This window comes from Spea bombifrons, chromosome 3 (assembly GCF_027358695.1).
Source record: "Spea bombifrons isolate aSpeBom1 chromosome 3, aSpeBom1.2.pri, whole genome shotgun sequence".
NCBI lineage: Eukaryota > Metazoa > Chordata > Amphibia > Anura > Pelobatidae > Spea > Spea bombifrons.
In genome coordinates, this window is record NC_071089.1 from 121332114 (window position 1) to 121349841 (window position 17728).

The 17728-nt window shown below is 48.7% G+C and overlaps 2 protein-coding genes and 8 non-coding genes across 10 annotated transcripts; 5 read left to right on the forward strand and 5 right to left on the reverse strand.

The window, feature by feature from the left end:
• The first annotated feature begins 1319 nt into the window (after positions 1-1319).
• On the forward strand, positions 1320-1392 carry TRNAV-CAC (transfer RNA valine (anticodon CAC)). Its single transcript has one exon. It is a non-coding gene; the product is annotated as a tRNA-Val (tRNA).
• A 1095-nt stretch (positions 1393-2487) lies between these two features.
• On the forward strand, positions 2488-2560 carry TRNAV-AAC (transfer RNA valine (anticodon AAC)). The gene has a single exon. It is a non-coding gene; the product is annotated as a tRNA-Val (tRNA).
• A 411-nt stretch (positions 2561-2971) lies between these two features.
• TRNAY-GUA (transfer RNA tyrosine (anticodon GUA)) lies at positions 2972-3056 on the reverse strand. Its single transcript is given in 2 exon segments — positions 2972-3007; positions 3020-3056. It is a non-coding gene; the product is annotated as a tRNA-Tyr (tRNA).
• Positions 3057-3930: 874 nt separating this feature from the next.
• On the forward strand, positions 3931-4003 carry TRNAV-AAC (transfer RNA valine (anticodon AAC)). The gene has a single exon. It is a non-coding gene; the product is annotated as a tRNA-Val (tRNA).
• A 421-nt stretch (positions 4004-4424) lies between these two features.
• Positions 4425-4509, reverse strand: TRNAY-GUA (transfer RNA tyrosine (anticodon GUA)). Its single transcript is given in 2 exon segments — positions 4425-4460; positions 4473-4509. It is a non-coding gene; the product is annotated as a tRNA-Tyr (tRNA).
• Positions 4510-5318: 809 nt separating this feature from the next.
• TRNAV-AAC (transfer RNA valine (anticodon AAC)) lies at positions 5319-5391 on the forward strand. The gene has a single exon. It is a non-coding gene; the product is annotated as a tRNA-Val (tRNA).
• Positions 5392-5796: 405 nt separating this feature from the next.
• Positions 5797-5881, reverse strand: TRNAY-GUA (transfer RNA tyrosine (anticodon GUA)). The gene is given in 2 exon segments: positions 5797-5832; positions 5845-5881. It is a non-coding gene; the product is annotated as a tRNA-Tyr (tRNA).
• Positions 5882-6247: 366 nt separating this feature from the next.
• On the reverse strand, positions 6248-6319 carry TRNAG-UCC (transfer RNA glycine (anticodon UCC)). Its single transcript has one exon. It is a non-coding gene; the product is annotated as a tRNA-Gly (tRNA).
• Positions 6320-8068: 1749 nt separating this feature from the next.
• On the forward strand, positions 8069-8871 carry OST4 (oligosaccharyltransferase complex subunit 4, non-catalytic). Its single transcript, XM_053459006.1, has 2 exons — positions 8069-8210; positions 8726-8871. Exon 1 carries the CDS (start codon positions 8070-8072, stop codon positions 8181-8183), a length of 114 nt encoding a protein of 37 aa, XP_053314981.1. The 5' UTR covers position 8069; the 3' UTR covers positions 8184-8210; positions 8726-8871.
• Positions 8872-11710: 2839 nt separating this feature from the next.
• Positions 11711-14610, reverse strand: LOC128484224 (cytosolic carboxypeptidase-like protein 5). Its single transcript, XM_053460546.1, has 6 exons — positions 14358-14610; positions 13600-13718; positions 13446-13492; positions 12854-13017; positions 12513-12622; positions 11711-11853 (listed from the first exon to the last, which is right to left on the reverse strand). Exons 1-6 carry the CDS (start codon positions 14608-14610, stop codon positions 11773-11775), a joined length of 774 nt encoding a protein of 257 aa, XP_053316521.1. The 3' UTR covers positions 11711-11772.
• Positions 14611-17728: the final 3118 nt, after the last annotated feature.

The window sequence follows — 17728 nt, forward strand, 5'->3', positions numbered from 1 at the left end:
GTAACATTTTGGGGTACCCAGGAAATAGAGGCCATAGCATGTACATATCATGGGGTTAACATACATGTGATAAAAAAAGAAAGGAAATAAAAGAACAAACCAGGAAATTAGTGTGCTTTCCACAAAGGTGGGCCACAATTACAGGGAAGAGGTGATAAAAATGTTGGGTAAAATATACCCCCTGAAAAGGGGGTGGGTATTATACCTGAATGCTAGAAAAAGGTAAAAACTGTAATTCAACCGTGGCTGCAATGCTGCCTGCTCTGGTCTCCTTTCTCTCTTCTTTGTATCTCTCCCCTTTCTCTTTATCTCTTCTCCTCCTTATATTTACCTCTCCTCCTCTTTATCTCACCATTTTTTTCTCTTTCGTTTTATCTCTCTTTCTGTTTATCTGTCTTGCTTTTTCCTCTATTTTCTCTCTCTTTTCTTCCTACCTCCTGTCACAAACGCACTCTACTCCAAGCGTGCGTGTGACTTGGTTGGAAAAGATGGCGACCCGACCGATTTCCTCTCATTAACTTTATACCTTTCCCAGTTCATCTCGAGTTTCCAAGCCGGCCCAGAGGTGGTATAAGCGGAGGGAAGGGGTACCTATAGGAACCATAAGTGACCTCCCCTTTATGTGGTGAAACCATATCAATCAAAATAACTCATTTTCATCTTATTCTCCCTCCTGTGTCGCCACAGCAATAGTTCTTGCATTTATGAATTTCTTATAAATGATGAAGTCATAGATATGTCACACTTGCTACTTATGACTGAATACCACGGACTTCACATCTTCTCCCAAACGGCTTACGTTGTACTGGCCATGTTTGTATTCTTTGTGTAGGGTGCGCTTTGCCTGTTCTAGATGCACAGAAGGAGGTATGATTATGAATCTACGAGTTATTATTGATATGTGTTGGATATGACCTGGGTATGAAATGGTTTTCCAGACTGCTTTCCATCTTTCTTTTATCTCTTCCTTTTCTTATAAACTCTTCGCTTCTCCTGTTATCTCATTTCTCCTTTTTCTCTTTATATTTCTTTTTTTTCTTCTTCTTTATCTCTCTTATTTCTCTTTACCTCTCTCATTTGGAACCATCTCATTATCTCTGCCCTTTTACTTTCTTTCTTTCTTTCTTTTTATCTCTCCATTTTCTTACTATCTCCCACCTTTCTCACTATATATCTCTCCCATTTCTCCTCATGACTTTCCTTGCTGAGGTCCTGTGGTGGTAGTATACCTACGCAGACAGACACATACTCACAGCTCACGTAACCCCAGGAAGCTTAAGTCTTTTTTCAGTTCTGGTCAGGCATGCTGAAACATGTGAGTTTCTGTAGTGTAGTGGTTATCACGTTCGCCTCACACGCGAAAGGTCCCCGGTTCGAAACCGGGCAGAAACAAATGTTTTTCATTCTACCCATTAGAAATATTCTCTTGTAAAATGTTAATAACATTAGATAACATGTAGAGAAAACATGATTTCAACCAGACGGCACTAATTATCTTCTATTCGTCCCCACAAGCAATCATGCAATTCCTTAGTGATGTCTTCTGATATTAAACATAAGGATTACTAGAAAGGATATTGCAAAAAATTGCAGGAATGCCATACTTTACAATTGAATCCAGAAGTGGCAAAATTGCATTTGTATAATATGAATAAATAGTAGTAATATTATAAATTCATCAAATAAAATAATTCTGAGACTTTTTCTGACTTGTTTAAACTTTTTTTTTAGTTCAGCAAAATGAAATAGAACACACAAGGGACAACAGGGTCATAAGAGGCATATATCATGGTTAACATACATGTGACATAAAAAAAGTGCATACCATGAATGTGAAAACATTTAAATCCAAACTCTGAATAACATTGTAGGATAACCTTCTAAATATTCAAGAGCAAGTAATAAGGACTATGTTAAACAAATCCACATCTCATTGGAAAGAATATTTTTACAAAATGTAAAACAATGTAACAAGAAAACAAAGCATACAATTGTGTGACTTCCACAAAGGGGGGCCATGCTTGGGGGCAAGTCCCACTTTCTTCACTAGCTTCATTACTATACCTGACTATACCTAAAGCAGCCCCTCACCCCCACAAACAGGCGCTGCCTCTTTAGTAAATGATCTGCCTGCTGGTTGTAGCTAGTGCAGCCCCTCCCCACAGACAGACGCTGCCTCTTTAGTAAATGATCTGCATGCTGATTGTAGCTGGGGCAGCCCCTCCCCACAGACAAGCACTGCCCTTTTAGTACATTCCCACCTGCCTGTTTATTCTTTGCCTTGATAATTTCATCAAATAAAATAATTCTGAGACTTTTTCTGACTTGATAAGTGATAAGTCTGTAAATATTGAAAGCACTTTGTATTTATCAGGGAGGTCAGTTGCTTTCTAAAAAAAAGTCTTAGAACTTTTTATGTGATCCTGGTGAGGAGTCCGTATGCCCTGGTCATGTCTTCTACACAGGTCTGGCAAAACGTCCGCACAAGTTTCTGTAGTGTAGTGGTTATCACGTTCGCCTAACACGCGAAAGGTCCCCGGTTCGAGACCGGGCAGAAACATTTTTTTATTATACTCAAATGCAGCATGTTCTTCTGTAACGACTAATATGCAATCGATAATTTCATATGCAGTTAATAACATTCCTTCTCTAGGTCCCTTTCTCTTAGTTATGATAATCAGTAAAAGAGCTGTGATCAACTATTTTTAAAGGCAAAAATATTATTTCAATTGTATTATTTTATGTAGAGAAAGGTGGTTTTACCCTCACATCACTTTATCACCAAGGATTATGAGCCTCTTGACTGTTGGGGGTTGTAAAGTTCCTTAGTGCTGTCTGATATTACACAGAGATAGAGTTGCTATTGTCAAATAGAGGATTGTAGAATAGGCTAGTTCTAAGAAACGCAAAGGTTACCTTTACACATTTGTATTTATTGTAATTAAGAAATAAATTAACAAAGATAAAAATGTCCTTCGAGCCGGAATTGAACCAGCGACCTAAGGATATCTGACACTCACTACAGTCCTCCGCTCTACCAGCTGAGCTATCGAAGGATTCCTGCGAGGGAGTTGTCCCACTTCCTTCACTAGCTACATGACTATACCTGACTATACCTAAAGCAGCCCCCCCCCACAAACAGACGCTGCCTCTTTAGTAAATGATCTGCCTGCTGATTGTAGCTAGTGCAGCCCCTCCCCACAGACAGACGCTGCCTCTTTAGTAAATGATCTGCATGCTGATTGTAGCTAGTGCAGCCCATCTCCACAGACAGACGCTGCCTCTCTAGTAAATCATCTGCATCCTGATTGTAGCTGGGGCAGCTCCTACCCACAGACACGCACTGCCCTTTTAGTACATTCCCATCTGCCTGTTAGTTTATTCTTTGCCTTGATAATTTCATCAAATAAAATAATTCTGAGACTTTTTCTGACTTGATTAAACTTTTTTTTTTAGTTGAGCAAAATGAAATAGAACACACAAGGAACAACAGGGTCATAAGAGGCATATATCATGGTTAACATACATGTGACATAAAAAAAGTGCATACCATGAATGTGAAAACATTTAAATCCAAACTCTGAATAACATTGTAGGATAACCTTCTGAATATTCAAGAGCAAGTAATAAGGACTATGTTAAACAAATCCACATCTCATTGGAAAGAATATTTTTACAAAATGTAAAACAGTGAAACAACAAAACAAAGCATTAAATTGTGTGACTTCCACAAAAGAGGGCCATGCTTGGGGGCAAACAATGATAAGTCTGTAAATATTGAAAGCACTTTGTATTTATCAGGGAGGTCAGTTGCTTTCTGGAAAAAAGTTTTAGAACTTTGTATTTGATTCTGTAAAAGTGTTCTCTGGTGAGGAGTCCTTATGCCCTGGTCATGTCTCCTACACAGGTCTGATGAAGATACACGTGCCAGTTTCTGTAGTGTAGTGGTTATCACGTTCGCCTAACACGCGAAAGGTCCCCGGTTCGAGACCGGGCAGAAACAATTTTTTTATTTACTCAAATGCAGCATGTTCTTCTGTAACGGCTAATATGCAATCCATAATTTCATATGCAGTTAATAATATTCCTTCTCTAGGTCCCTTTCTCTTAGTAATGATAATCAGTAAAAGAGCTGTGCTCAACTATTTTTAAAGTCAAAAATATTTTTTCTGCCATTGGTAAAGTGTTAATAACATGTAGAGAAAGGTGGTTTTACCCTCACATCACTTTACCACCAAGGATTATTAGCCTCTTGACTGTTAGGGGTTGTAAAGTTCCTTAGTGCTGTCTGATATTACACAGAGATAGAGTTGCTATTGTCAAATAGAGGATTGTAGAATAGGCTAGTTCTAAGAAACGCAAAGGTTACCTTTACACATTTTTATTTATTGTAATTAAGAAATAAATTAACAAAGATAAAAATGTCCTTCGAGCCGGAATTGAACCAGCGACCTAAGGATATCTGACAACCACTACAGTCCTCCGCTCTACCAGCTGAGCTATCGAAGGATTCCTGCGAGGGAGTTGTCCCACTTCCTTCACTAGCTACATAACTATGCCTGACTATACCTAAAGCAGCCCCTCCCCCCCCACAAACAGACGCTGCCTCTTTAGTAAATGATCTGCCTGCTGATTGTAGCTAGTGCAGCCCCTCCCCACAGACAGACGCTGCCTCTCTAGTAAATCATCTGCATGCTGATTGTAGCTGGGGCAGCTCCTCCCCACAGACACGCACTGCCCTTTTAGTACATTCCCATCTGCCTGTTAGTTTATTCTTTGCCTTGATAATTTCATCAAATAAAATAATTCTGAGACTTTTTCTGACTTGTTTAAACTTTTTTTTTAGTTCAGCAAAATGAAATAGAACACACAAGGAACAACAGGGTCATAAGAGGCATATATCATGGTGAACATACATGTGACATAAAAAAGTGCATACCATGAATGTGAAAACATTTAAATCTAAACTCTGAATAACATTGTAGGATAACCTTCTGAATATTCAAGAGCAAGTAATAAGGACTATGTTAAACAAATCCACATCTCATTGGAAAGAATATTTTTACAAAATGTAAAACAGTGAAACAAGAAAACAAAGCATTAAATTGTGTGACTTCCACAAAAGAGGGCCATGCTTGGGGGCAAGCAGTGATAAGTCTGTAAATATTGAAAGCACTTTGTATTTATCAGCGAGGTCAGTTGCTTTCTGGAAAAAGTTTTAGAACTTTTAACTTGATTCTGTGAAAGTGTTCTCTGGTGAGGAGTCCTTATGCCCTGGTCATGTCTCCTACACAGGTCTGGCGAATGTGCACATGTGAGTTTCTGTAGTGTAGTGGTTATCACGTTCGCCTAACACGCGAAAGGTCCCCGGTTCGAGACCGGGCAGAAACATTTTTTCAATTTACTCAAATGCAGCATGTTCTTCTGTAACGGCTAATATGCAATCCATAATTTCATATGCAGTTAATAACATTCCTTCTCTAGGTCCCTTTCTCTTAGTAATGATAATCAGTAAAAGAGCTGTGCTCAACTATTTTTAAAGGCAAAAATATTATTTCTGCCATTTGTAAAATGTTAATAACATGTAGAGAAAGGTGGTTTTACCCTCACATCACTTTACTACCAAGGATTATGAGCCTCTTGACTGTTGGGGGTCATAAAGTGCTGTCTGATATTATACAGAGATGGAGTGGATATTGGCAAATAGAGTATTGTAGAATAGGCTACTTCTCAGTAAAAGTAAAGTTTACCTTTACACATTTTTATTTGTTATAATTAAGAAATAAATCAAAAATGTCCTTCGAGCCGGAATCGAACCAGCGACCTAAGGATATCTGACACACACTACAGTCCTCCGCTCTACCAGCTGAGCTATCGAAGGATTCATGTTAAAGATCTGTCACAGCTGCCTGCTGACCGTTTCTGGAGCAGCCCCGTCCTCCCTCACACACTGCCCTTCCCCACACGCACAATGTCCCCCACCTGATGCTCTTGTCTGGATTAATACACAGGGGCAGCTGGACGGGGGGGGGATAATAACACGGAGAACAGTTAATACAATGCAGTTACTTACAGTGTCCCTGGCTGTTACCTGCACAGGCTCCTTCAATATGGACAAATGATAAAGATGGGTGTTATCAGACACTATTCTGTGGTGTATGTAAAGTAATCTGCCCTCTGACTCCGTAACGCGGAGGCAGATTATCTCACATGGGAGTAAAGGCAATGAAGACAAAAAATAAAAAGTTGCGTTGGCCGGGAATCGAACCCGGGTCAACTGCTTGGAAGGCAGCTATGCTCACCACTATACCACCAACGCTCGGTACATACCCGCGCAGCATGAGTGTTTATCACAGAACCTGGGCGGGGAGGGGGTGACTCCACGGGAAATCTATTCGCAGATTACCACGGGGCGAGGCACCAGCTGCCCGCACCCAGGGGTGTCCCCAGGGGGGCTTTTTCTTCACTCGGGCAAATGAACTGCGCTCACTGAGCTGTGAGTACCGCGGCACTGGGAGTAGTAAGATGGCTTGCTTTGTATTGCACTGCTCTGGGTGTATATTGGTTATCGAGGTTCCGGGTGTAGTAAGATGGCGGAGTATATTGGTTATCGAGGTTCCGGGTGTAGTAAGGTGGCGGAGTATATTGGTTATCGAGGTTCCGGGTGTGGTAAGATGGCGGAGTATTTTGGTTATCCCTGTTCTGTGTGTAGTAAGATGGCGGAGTATATTAGTTATCGCTGTTCCGGGTGTAGTAAGATGGCGGAGTATATTCGTTATCGAGGTTCCGGGTGTAGTAAAATGGCGGAGTATGTTGGTTATCGCTGTTCCGGGTGGAGTAAGATGGCGGAGTATCTTGGTTATCGCTTCCCTGGGTTCAGTGAGGCCTCTGGCCCGGTAGATGTCGCTGTTCTCCGGCGCAGGCAGGGGTGACGTGTCTCTGTGACAGGAAGTGGCTGAGTGGCGGCTGCGGACGGACAGATAGACCGGGTTCTGACTGCTGGAAGCTTGGTTTATATACAGGTAGGTCGGAGGGGCTCCCGTTACACTCAGCATACCAGCCCCGGCGGCACCTGTGTGACATGTGAGAGGATTTGTGTTATACAGAGGCGGGGGCAGCCCTGTCCGGTGCGTTTATACAGGAACCTCTGTACAGGAACCTCTGTACAGGGACGGGGGGGGATAAAACGTGTTTAAAGCACAGCAGCCCCAGAGCGATTACCATTCCCCCCCCCCCCCCGGGTGTCTAAGAGAGGTGCTTCTGACAGAGGGGTCCGCGTTATATGGAGACGGGGCCCAGGAGAGGCGTGAGTGTTATGTGGAGGCAGCTTTGGGGTAGGGGGGAGTGGTGTTATGTGAAGGCAGCTTTGGGGTAGGGGGGAGTGGTGTTATGTGGAGGCAGGGGTGAGCGGTGTTATGTGGAGGCAGGGATGGGGTGACCGGTGTTAGGTGGAGGCAGGGATGGGGTAGAGGGGAGCGGTGTTATGTAGGGGTGAGTGGTGTTATGTGGAGGCAGGGATGGGGTAGGGGTGAGCGGTGTTATGTGGAGGCAGGGATGGGGTGAGCGGTGTTATGTGGAGGCAGGGATGGGGTAGGGGGGAGTGGTGTTCTGTGGAGGCAGGGATGGGGTAGGGGTGAGTGGTGTTATGTGGAGGCAGGGGTGAGCGGTGTTATGTGGAGGCAGGGGTGAGCGGTGTTATGTGGAGGCAGGGATGGGGTAGGGGTGAGCGGTGTTATGTGGAGGCGGGGATGGGGTAGGGGTGAGCGGTGTTATGTGGAGGCAGGGGTGAGTGGTGTTGTAAGGAGGGGTGGGTATTATATGGCGGTTGCTCTGGGAGGGTTTGGTGTTATACCGAGGTAGATCTATGACAGCAGTCAGTGTTATACAGAACCAGGTCTGGGGGAGGGGCCCATGGCAGTGGCGGCTTTTGGGGGAGGTGGGTGTAGAAGCCCCTGTGGGCTGACCTGGTATTGACCGGTGCGGCCAGCAGCAGCCCCCGCAGGTTCAGTTTGCTGCCGCCGAGCGCTCTGACGGCTTCCGTGTAATTCCTCTTTTTTCTCCCCGGCAGGATGATCACCGACGTGCAGCTCGCCATTTTCGCCAACATGCTCGGCGTGTCCTTGTTCCTCCTGGTGGTTTTGTACCATTACGTGGCCGTTAATAACCCCAAGAAGCAGGAGTGATGGGCAAGCGCTCCGGACACTGGCGCGGTAAGCGGGGGAGTCATTCGCCTGGAGCAGGGGTCGGCGTCGGGTCGCTTCGGTTTGGCTGCGGGGTCTCCGTCAGGTCGCTTCGGTTTGGCCGCGGGGTCTCCGTCAGGTCGCTTCGGTTTGGCTGCGGGGTCTCCGTCTCGACCTCTGACCCTCTGGTGTTTGATGCTGTAATGTTTTCAGGCAGCTGCATATCAGCCGTTCTCTGGCTAGTTGATTGGGCTCAGATAACAAACGCCCGACTCCTTATCATACTGCCTGTGGGGAATGATAGAATGACTCAGTCTTAATCACCCAGCCGGACTCTCTGACTAATGAAAGTCTATGGAGGAAGGGACTTCATTAGCATCGCCATAAAGCATCAGCTCAGTGTGGTGTTGGAGCCAGGAAAGTCACCCAAAATATCACATGACTGACAGCGACGGCGGCTCCATGCCGCACTCTGTTACCGACGCACACCGGGTGAGGGGCCGCTTTTGGAAATAACCCCTCCATGTCTGTCTGTTTCTCCCCAGGGGATGTACCATCGCGCCTGATGCGTTACCATCGCGCCTGATGCTGAGAGAAGACCCGACTCGTACGTTCCCTCCTCGCTGCCCCTGCTGTAGATATGTTTCGTGTCGTTTCTCTACCAAAATAAATGCTTTCTTTTTGTTTAAAATGCATTTCTTTTTTGTATAATTGTCCCCCCCACCGTGGACCGAATCCCTAATCTAATCCTCCGTGACTTTTAGGATTCCTTATAAGAACATGTAACACGCCGGGGCCGCAACACGCCTGGGCCGCAACACAGCAGCGCAGGCGCAGAGTCTCTTACGTCTGCCGCAAAATGGCATGGAAAGAATAAACCAAACTCGCGGGTTCCACAATGCCTCGGGAGCTTTGTGGAACCCAAAGCCGCCGGCAGCTTTGGGTCCTCCGACGGGCTGCCTCTGCCCCGGCCCCTCCTGTAGCTGTATAGAAAATAAATAACTCTCGGCGCTCTCCTAGAATACAGCAAAATACAAGCCACGTTTTGGTTCTCTAAAATGATACCGAAAAACCCCAAACGCTCGTCCCGCCGGCCGGTGTGGGGCAGCTCGTTTTGCCGTCATAAAGAGGCTTTGTGGTGTTTTGTTACAAGCGCGAGATGGAGACCGTTTGGGGAAATGGAGAGTGTGTTCTACGCACACTTGTCCGTCGGTGGCCAGGTGGCCTCTACTCCTGCACTGTTTAATGGAACACTTACGTTTCTGGGAGCCACACTGAAAGGCAATTGTGCGTGCGCAGTGGTAAGAAGGGTCTCCGGTGCTTAACTGGCGTTGCATCCCCTCAGTATCCCGTCTTTGGGGGTCTCCCGCGCAGCTCTTCTCGGTTAGAGATTGTGTGATGGACCAGCGCTCCGCAGGTGTTTGCTACGCTGCGTGTCCAGCCTCCCGACTTCTCTGTGCGTTATTATTATTATTATTACGGCACCAGTCCAGCCGGCCCCCCGGCCCCCCATTCATGAATCCTTCTATTCAGTAAGGGAACCCAACCCTTAAAGATACCCAGCGGTGCTCTCCTCCATTATAAGAACTTCCCTGCTCTCCCGGTTGTCATCTCCAACATAACAGAACCGGGCGAGGACAGCGTTACCGGCTTCCGTCCGTTACTCACCGAGAACCGGACGCTTCAGGCAGAGCCGCCCGTTACTGGCCGAGAACCGGACGCTTCAGGCAGAGCCGCCCGTTACTGGCCGAGAACCGGACGCTTCAGGCAGAGCCGCCCGTTACTGGCCGAGAACCGGACGCTTCAGGCAGAGCCGCCCGTTACTGGCCGAGAACCGGACGCTTCAGGCAGAGCCGCCCGTTACTGGCCGAGAACCGGACGCTTCAGGCAGAGCCGCCCGTTACTGGCCGAGAACCGGACGCTTCAGGCAGAGCCGCCCGTTACTGGCCGAGAACCGGACGCTTCAGGCAGAGCCGCCCGTTACTGGCCGAGAACCGGACGCTTCAGGCAGAGCCACCCGTTACTGGCCGAGAACCGGACGCTTCAGGCAGAGCCGCCCGTTACTGGCCGAGAGCCGGACGCTTCAGGCAGAGCCGCCCGTTACTGGCCGAGAACCGGACGCTTCAGGCAGAGCCGCCCGTTACTGGCCGAGAACCGGACGCTTCAGGCAGAGCCGCCCGTTACTGGCCGAGAGCCGGACGCTTCAGGCAGAGCCGCCCGTCAGGTAAAACCCTCCAGCCGACCCACGCAGTCTTCTAGAGACTTCCATCTGCTGAACGGTCTCTGCCTCCAAGAGAAAGAGATGTCCAAGCGGCCCGTACATCCCAGACCTAAACCGCTGAACTATTAGAAACGCCCCCTGCAAATCTAACCACGTGGCATCGGCCCAACAAACGCCCCAATATATAGCACGAGGGCGACCTCTGCGCAAAAGACGTAGGAGAGCGTCGGTTGGCTACAAGTAAGGGGCATCTTCGATAAACACATCTGACCATAAAACCGGGGAATAAAAACGTATCAACTCTGAGAGATCAATTAAAAAAAAAAAATTTTAAAAATAGTAGTTTTGGTTTAGTAAATTTTTTTTTTTTTTTCTTTATTCCGTCCGGTTGGGCCGGCCCTTTGTACGGAGCAGCAGTTTTTGTTACTCTCCCCCCCCATCACCGTCTCTTTATTCACGATGTGTATTTAAGACTCTCCATGGTTCTATGTGAAGAGCCCCGCTGGGATCCCGCACCGGCACGAGCTTCGACTACGAAAGGCCGACCCCGGTGGGCTTCTCGCGCAGGAGCGGGGACGGGCCGGCGCGGTGTAATTCACACGGATAAGCTTAATAACTTTTATTTCACGGCACAGCTTTCTTTGGACTCGACGACACTGCGGCGGTACAGCAACAACCAATAACCATTTACAATACAGAAACAGGAAAATAAACTTTTAAGAATGTTAAAAATCGCCATACAAATATCTTTATACCGATACATACATCAGAGTTAAAACAGGAAGGAACCCCCCTCCAAAAAAAATAATTTAAAAAGGGGGGATATAATTAATTAAAAAAAAAGGTAAAAAAAAAAAAAAAATTGTAGGATTTTTGTGAGATCACAAAAAAATATTAAAATAAATAAAAAGGGAAATTTCGGGTCTAATATTCTAGAAATCGCGTTTGTAGAAATACTGTTCAGGCTTGGAATAGAAGAATAGAAACCTGCAAACAGCGGGAATCGTTTCGTGGTAATAACGTGCGTTAATAAACACGGGGGGGGGGAGGAGGCATCGTTTTGTGTCATTAGCTCCAAAAAAGGCAAGAAAACGTAGTGCAAACCAGGACACGAGACAAAGTGCAAATATTCACAGACACGCACAGGAGACGCGCTCCGCCTGCGATGGGCCGCTCCGCCTGCGATGGGCCGCTCCGCCTGCGATGGGCCGCTCCGCCTGCGATGGGCCGCTCCGCCTGCGATGGGCCGCTCCGCCTGCGATGGGCCGCTCCGCCTGCGATGGGCCGCTCCGCCTGCGATGGGCCCACCAAACCTGTAGTAAATTAGCACCATCTGGAGGCCGGGGGGGGGGGGGCGTCCGGGCCCAGCCTTCACTCAGCCTCGGAGCAGACGGAGAGGACACTCTGATACGGAGAGAGCCGAGCGGCTTCTGGCGAGACCAACGCGAAACTCTGAAACGCAGAACACGGTAAATGAGCTCGGGGGGGGCGTCAGGACAGCGCAGGTCTCACCCGAGTCAACAACGCAGCGCGGGAAGCAATACTCGGGCGTATTTAATAAAGGGAGGGATGACAGAAGAGTCACATTTTGCCTCCTTGACCCAGTCAAGGGCTGCCCCTATATAATGCATAGTTACATCAGCGAGACATTTTCCACAGTCTCCTAAACTATTGATGTATGCATTATACAGGGCCATTCTCTTTAGTGAATACACCTCATCATGCTCATTATAGGGAACGTACGGAACCTTCTGCATAGAGTCGTTTCAGGGGATTACAGGGTAAGTTTTCTTCCCAAACCATGTAATACACAGAAATACACGCGGTGTCTTCTCCAAGGTTTCTGGGCAAACTCAACGACCCCCAGGTCTGAGCTCGCTTAGCTGCCCGTTGTTCCAGAAACGTCAGGACGAGAAGCCCAGGCAGCAGAGGGTAAAAGTGAGATTAAACCGCAGGACAGGCATTCGGCCATCGGAGACAGGAGAGCCGACGGGCTGGAAAGTTTGGCAGACTACGGCTTCTATCTGCCGCCAGTCTAACTCCCCTCTCTCTATATTCAGATCGGCCAGACCCCCCCCCCGCCCCGCCATATTGTTCAGCCGTTCGGTTACCTGGTCGTTAATCTCTTTGGTCGGCTCACAGATAAACAGCGCCTCTTCAGCCTTGGACCTGAGCATCGGCACGGAGCGCACTGTCAGGCTGGAGGCAACCGCGGCCAAATCTGAAGAAGAAAAAAGAAAGATGAGAACCAAGAAACGTAAAGATGACCATAAAATACGGGGGCTAAGTTAGAGAATGAAATGGGAAGGGTGATGATTATGTGTCTTTTGATGACATCAGTTTTTTTTTCAAGTTGCGAAGCTGTCGGAAACATCCCCTACCACCTCCGTGAAGTAACCCTTCCTTACATCACATTAGGGCATTTGTAAAGTCAGGAGGCCAGTTGCCCCACCTGCGAGCTCGCGCTGCTTTACGATGGGGTCCGCGCTGTATTTCCACACTCGGAGGAGGGGGGACTCTCGTTCCTTTGGGATACGCAGAAGGCTCTGGGGGTGGAGGACGCTGCTCCTGCGTACCGGGATCCTGCTGGGCCGGAGACCGAGGTTTTCCAAAGACCTGGGAAGAGGAACGCGTGAAGAGATTTCATTTCATCAACTGTAACCTTGTGTAGAATGCGCCGAGAACATTAATAGGGGGAGAGGGGGGGGCAGATAGAGAGACCGAGAGAGGGGGGGGCAGAGAGAGAGACAGAGGGGGGGGCAGAGAGAGAGACAGAGGGGGGGGCAGAGAGAGAGACAGAGGGGGGGGCAGAGAGAGACAGAGGAGGGGGCAGAGAGAGAGAGAGAGAGAGAGAGAAGGACAGAGGGGGGACAGAGAGAGAGACAGAGAGGGGGGGCAGAGAGAGAGAGAGGAGGGGGGCAGAGAGAGAGAGAGGAGGGGGGCAGAGAGAGAGAGACTAGAAAAGATGAGGTGGACCCTCGGGACCCTCCACAGCGAGCTCGTCACGGACTAGGACACATCATACAGAAGAGAAAGAAAGTTACCTGGAAAAGCCTGGTTCGACGCGGCCGTTTCCCCTTTTCTGTAAGTTCTACGAGTAAATAATTGTTACTTGTGAGTAAAATCCATCGCAGCAGAACTTCAGGAGAGAATCGGAGGAGCCCGCAAGAGCCCCGCGCGATGGACCAGGATTCTGACCTGTAACAGAGCCATTCCGCGCTCCGCTGTCACCTGCGGCGCTTTCGGGCCTCCTTGGCGAACATTCTTGAGTTCTGAAGACGACTTGCTAGCCGGGGACGACCTGCTGAGGCCACTTCCTACACAACGCGCGTAACAGAGAACATTAATACTGGCCCCCGCACACAAACTGCCCCTCCGAGGGGCACCCCTTTACCCCACATTTTTGGCAAACTGGTATAGGGTGAGAAGAACACAAAGAATTATCTAAATGGCTCATCGTGGACCTGTAGAGTATTACGGCCAGGCTGAAAACCACGAGCCATCGAGATCGGAGCTCAAACATCTTAAAATCTCCAAGATTCTTAGAATCCGAGGACCATGCGGCTTTCAATCTCATGGACGCCGACATGCGACTGCAAGAGAGGATCCTTACTGGACCGCCACCGACATAAAGCGGTCTCTGCCATCATTGGCAAATAGTGGGCAACCTCGGCTGTTTAATACGAGACGTTCTTACGCCTGAAGCCCATTGCCTCTTAATGGTTTTCTTTAAAGAAGACTCATGGTTTGCCGGGCTGCGCATGCACAAGCAGGTAGGACGCGGGAGCAACGTGCGATTAATGAGAGGAATCCGACATAAAAGAAAACAAAAAGAAAAAACCCACGACCAACCTTTGCTAGATCAAAAAAAAGAGATTTCACATCTCGACTCTGGGAGGGCTTCAAGAGAAGGCAAGATCTCGAGAGGTTGGTGGCGGGTTGGGAGGAACACAAACCTGTCATGCTGAGGGTGACGGGCCCGGAACGCGACGGCCTCTGGTGAGTCGACGCCGCCACGGACGGGGAGGGCTGGAGGTTCTGGACGCCGCACCGGTGATGGCTTCTGGTCGGGCTGTGGACCGCAGCACGAAGTAACGACTGGTGATGCTGACGCCTCTTCTCCTGAGCTCGCGTTTCTAGGGAAACCAACGGGCAACATAAGCGCGTGCGCGGGGTTCCTATCCTATGAAACGAAGCCTGGAGAGACATGCTAACTACACCCAACGTTATAGTAGTGGTCCCCAAACAACAAGTCTGGGTGGCCGCGTGGAGAAGATATGCGTTGGTCTCGCCTTGGAGCCACCTGTAAGAGGAGAATAACGCAAGGCCCTGGGGAAAGCACCGTTCATGCTGTGCAGATGAGGCTGTGACAGCGAGACATCTCCTGAGACACCTGGGCCACGGCGGAGCAACGGGTCCAACAGGCAAGGATTGAGTTCCACTTAAAGAGTGGAGTTCCGTATATTACCCGCCGACTGCGTAGAACGGGAAAGGGTTAAACAAGTACATTTCAGAGAAGCTGGAAGCTGCCCGTTCTACATTTGTAGGTAGAGAAGAAACCCGGATTCCAATCGCACTTCTGAGGGACGCAGCTTGGACACCGGTTATTGTTCCAGACCAGATACTTATATACATTATTCATTGTATTTACTGGCGGGGGAGGGGACCTTGACAGGAGTACGGAGGCACCGGCGGGTCGGCATGCAGGAAGAGACCTCCGATCCCCGTTTACGTGCAGGGATCAGAGGTTTCTTCCTGGATGCCGACCCGCCAGCACGCGGGAACCCACGGAGACTACCGGCTCCACGCACCGATCCCTGCGAGTCCTCGGATCCGACGGAACACACGCTTTATTTAAATACCTTTACAGAAAAATGAAGGAATTCCGCTTTATTTGGAAGCCGTTTATAAAATGGAAGGAAATGCAGAGAAGACGCCACACAGGCATGGAAACAGAAGACCTTTTATTTTCACAACCAACACAAACAGGAACACGGGACGGACACAGAGCGCGGCCGGCATGAAAGCGCCATTCACGGTAACCAAATATAGCGAGCCGGCAGCGACTTCCCCGACGTATAAAGAGGGTGAATGACTGCATTACACAGGTTCATTTGCATACAGTACAGCGTGGTGATGTCATGAATACGGGTCATAACCAGCCAGCGGGTATTTTTTCTCTGACGGGTTACCGCGCAGAACAAAAAATCACCCAAAATATTCTATTGGTTTGGATTTTAAGGCAATTATAATTTTTAGCCAATAATGATGTCAGGCGGCTGCTTGCCGGCTATTTGTACGTTTCTAGCCCCGTTACCCAGTGGTTACCCGCCCCGGGCAGCACGTCCAGGAGGAGCCCGGCGGCCCCTCTGCCTCAAAACAGGCAGCCAATCAGCATCCAGGCTCCACTACACTACAGCGGCCCGTGCCGAGTCGTTACAGCCGCCGGGTATCACGTCCATCGTAACCTGGCGCTCGGCAGTTAAGATGGCAGCGCAGAGGGGCGTCTGGCGGTGCTACCCGGGATTAGGCGGGGGGGGGTCGAAGACCGGCCCCTCGTGTCATCTTATCTCCGATCTACCAGAATTTTCTAAGGAGTTTTAGGTCACAATTCCCAGGATTCTCAGCCAGCCTACTAGCCTCTACTTTCAGCGGGTTTAGAAAGTGAGAGGTCACAGCAAGCTCTCGCTGCCAATACCGACGGTGACCAGCAGGTGGCTCTGCCAGGCAGGCAAAAGGCGCATGCACTTCCTGCTAGAGTGCTGGCTGAGAATCCTGGGAGTTATACAGACACAGGTAATGACTGCCCCTCGGCAGGCAAAATCACAAACGCACACGAAATATCCGCAGCAAATCCGTGTCAGCTTCAAACACAGCGATACATAAACACGCACACGTTTACGACACGCATCCACGGGCCGCGAGCAGCGACCGGCACGAACCGGCCATCCGACTCCATGCTGGCCGCAGCACATTTCAAAAAAGAAAAACTTTCATGCACTTCTTGCCCCGGGTTCTGTAATAATAAATCAGTAACAAAATAACAAAACTAATAAGGCCCACACATTGTTTGTAACGCTACTCATAACACAATGACACACTCACGCTCCCCCCACTCGGGACACACTCACACTCCCCCCCTCGGGACACACTCACACCCCCCCCCCCCTCGGGACACATCACACTGTCCACACAACAGAATATTAAAAGGAAGCACTCACACTCCGGTAGTATTTCAAGGAGTTTTTCCATCACTCGGAGGAGACACGCACACTCAGGTCGCACTATAAGAGGTGGTTCCATAAAGGAGAGCGCACTCAGAGGAGACACGCACTCACACACACACTCACTCAGGTAACATTGAAAGGACCGTGCTTGCGTAACACAGAATGCACTCAGGAAGTAAGCACACAACAGTAGTATAACAAGCAGCGAGTTAACAGAGAGCGCACTCAGAGTAGGCACGCACACTCCAGAGCGTCCATAAAGCCTTGAAACTCCACTTGCATATTTGCAGTAAACAGAATAAAGTCCGGATACTTCTCCAGATCACACGGAAATAATAATAATAATAATAATAATAATAATAATAATAATAGCAGGCACTTTACAACGTCTCCAATAAATTAAAAATATACATTCAAGTCCAGCAGGAAATTAAATAAGGAGAGGTAGAAAATAAAGCGGCCGCTGACCCGTCGCACCGGCGCTCTTTCCACAGACCAGAAACTCGAGTGAATTCTCTTTCAACCGCTACGGCCCCCCCGATAAAAGACGTTTAGGAAGAGACCCCCAGATGAATGAACATGTGACCCGTTACTGGGGGGCGTCCATTCCCCGACCCAGAGGAAAACGAGACCAGAACATTCAGAGCCACGTCTTCCCCCCAGCTTACTGCACGGAGACAAAGTATCTGACAAGTATCAGCAGCTCAAACTCCGCCGAGTCCCACCACGGCATCACTCTGCGGTAACGTTCCCACTCCGGCCGTCGGACAAGATGACTGCTGTACTTCATGCGCCAATCCAGGAGAAGCAGCCCACGGGAAGCTGTATGCTGCAGCTTCCGCACCTCCGCGGTGTCTTTGGGTTCTGTAGGTGGCCCCTGCTTTCCATTGCCTTTTCCAGTTTGAAGATTCGGGAGAGTCGCTACGTGTGCTCAGACCGGGGCCACGGTGTAGAAAGGCTGACCCAGATTTGAGGAATGCATCGCTTACAGATACATGGGTTTACTGAAATATGGGCATTTTTCAGCTAGTGGGGGAAGACATTTTTCTGCGCGCGCTTCACTTCCTGCCATGCCTCAGAGTTGCATCAGCCAAAAAAGG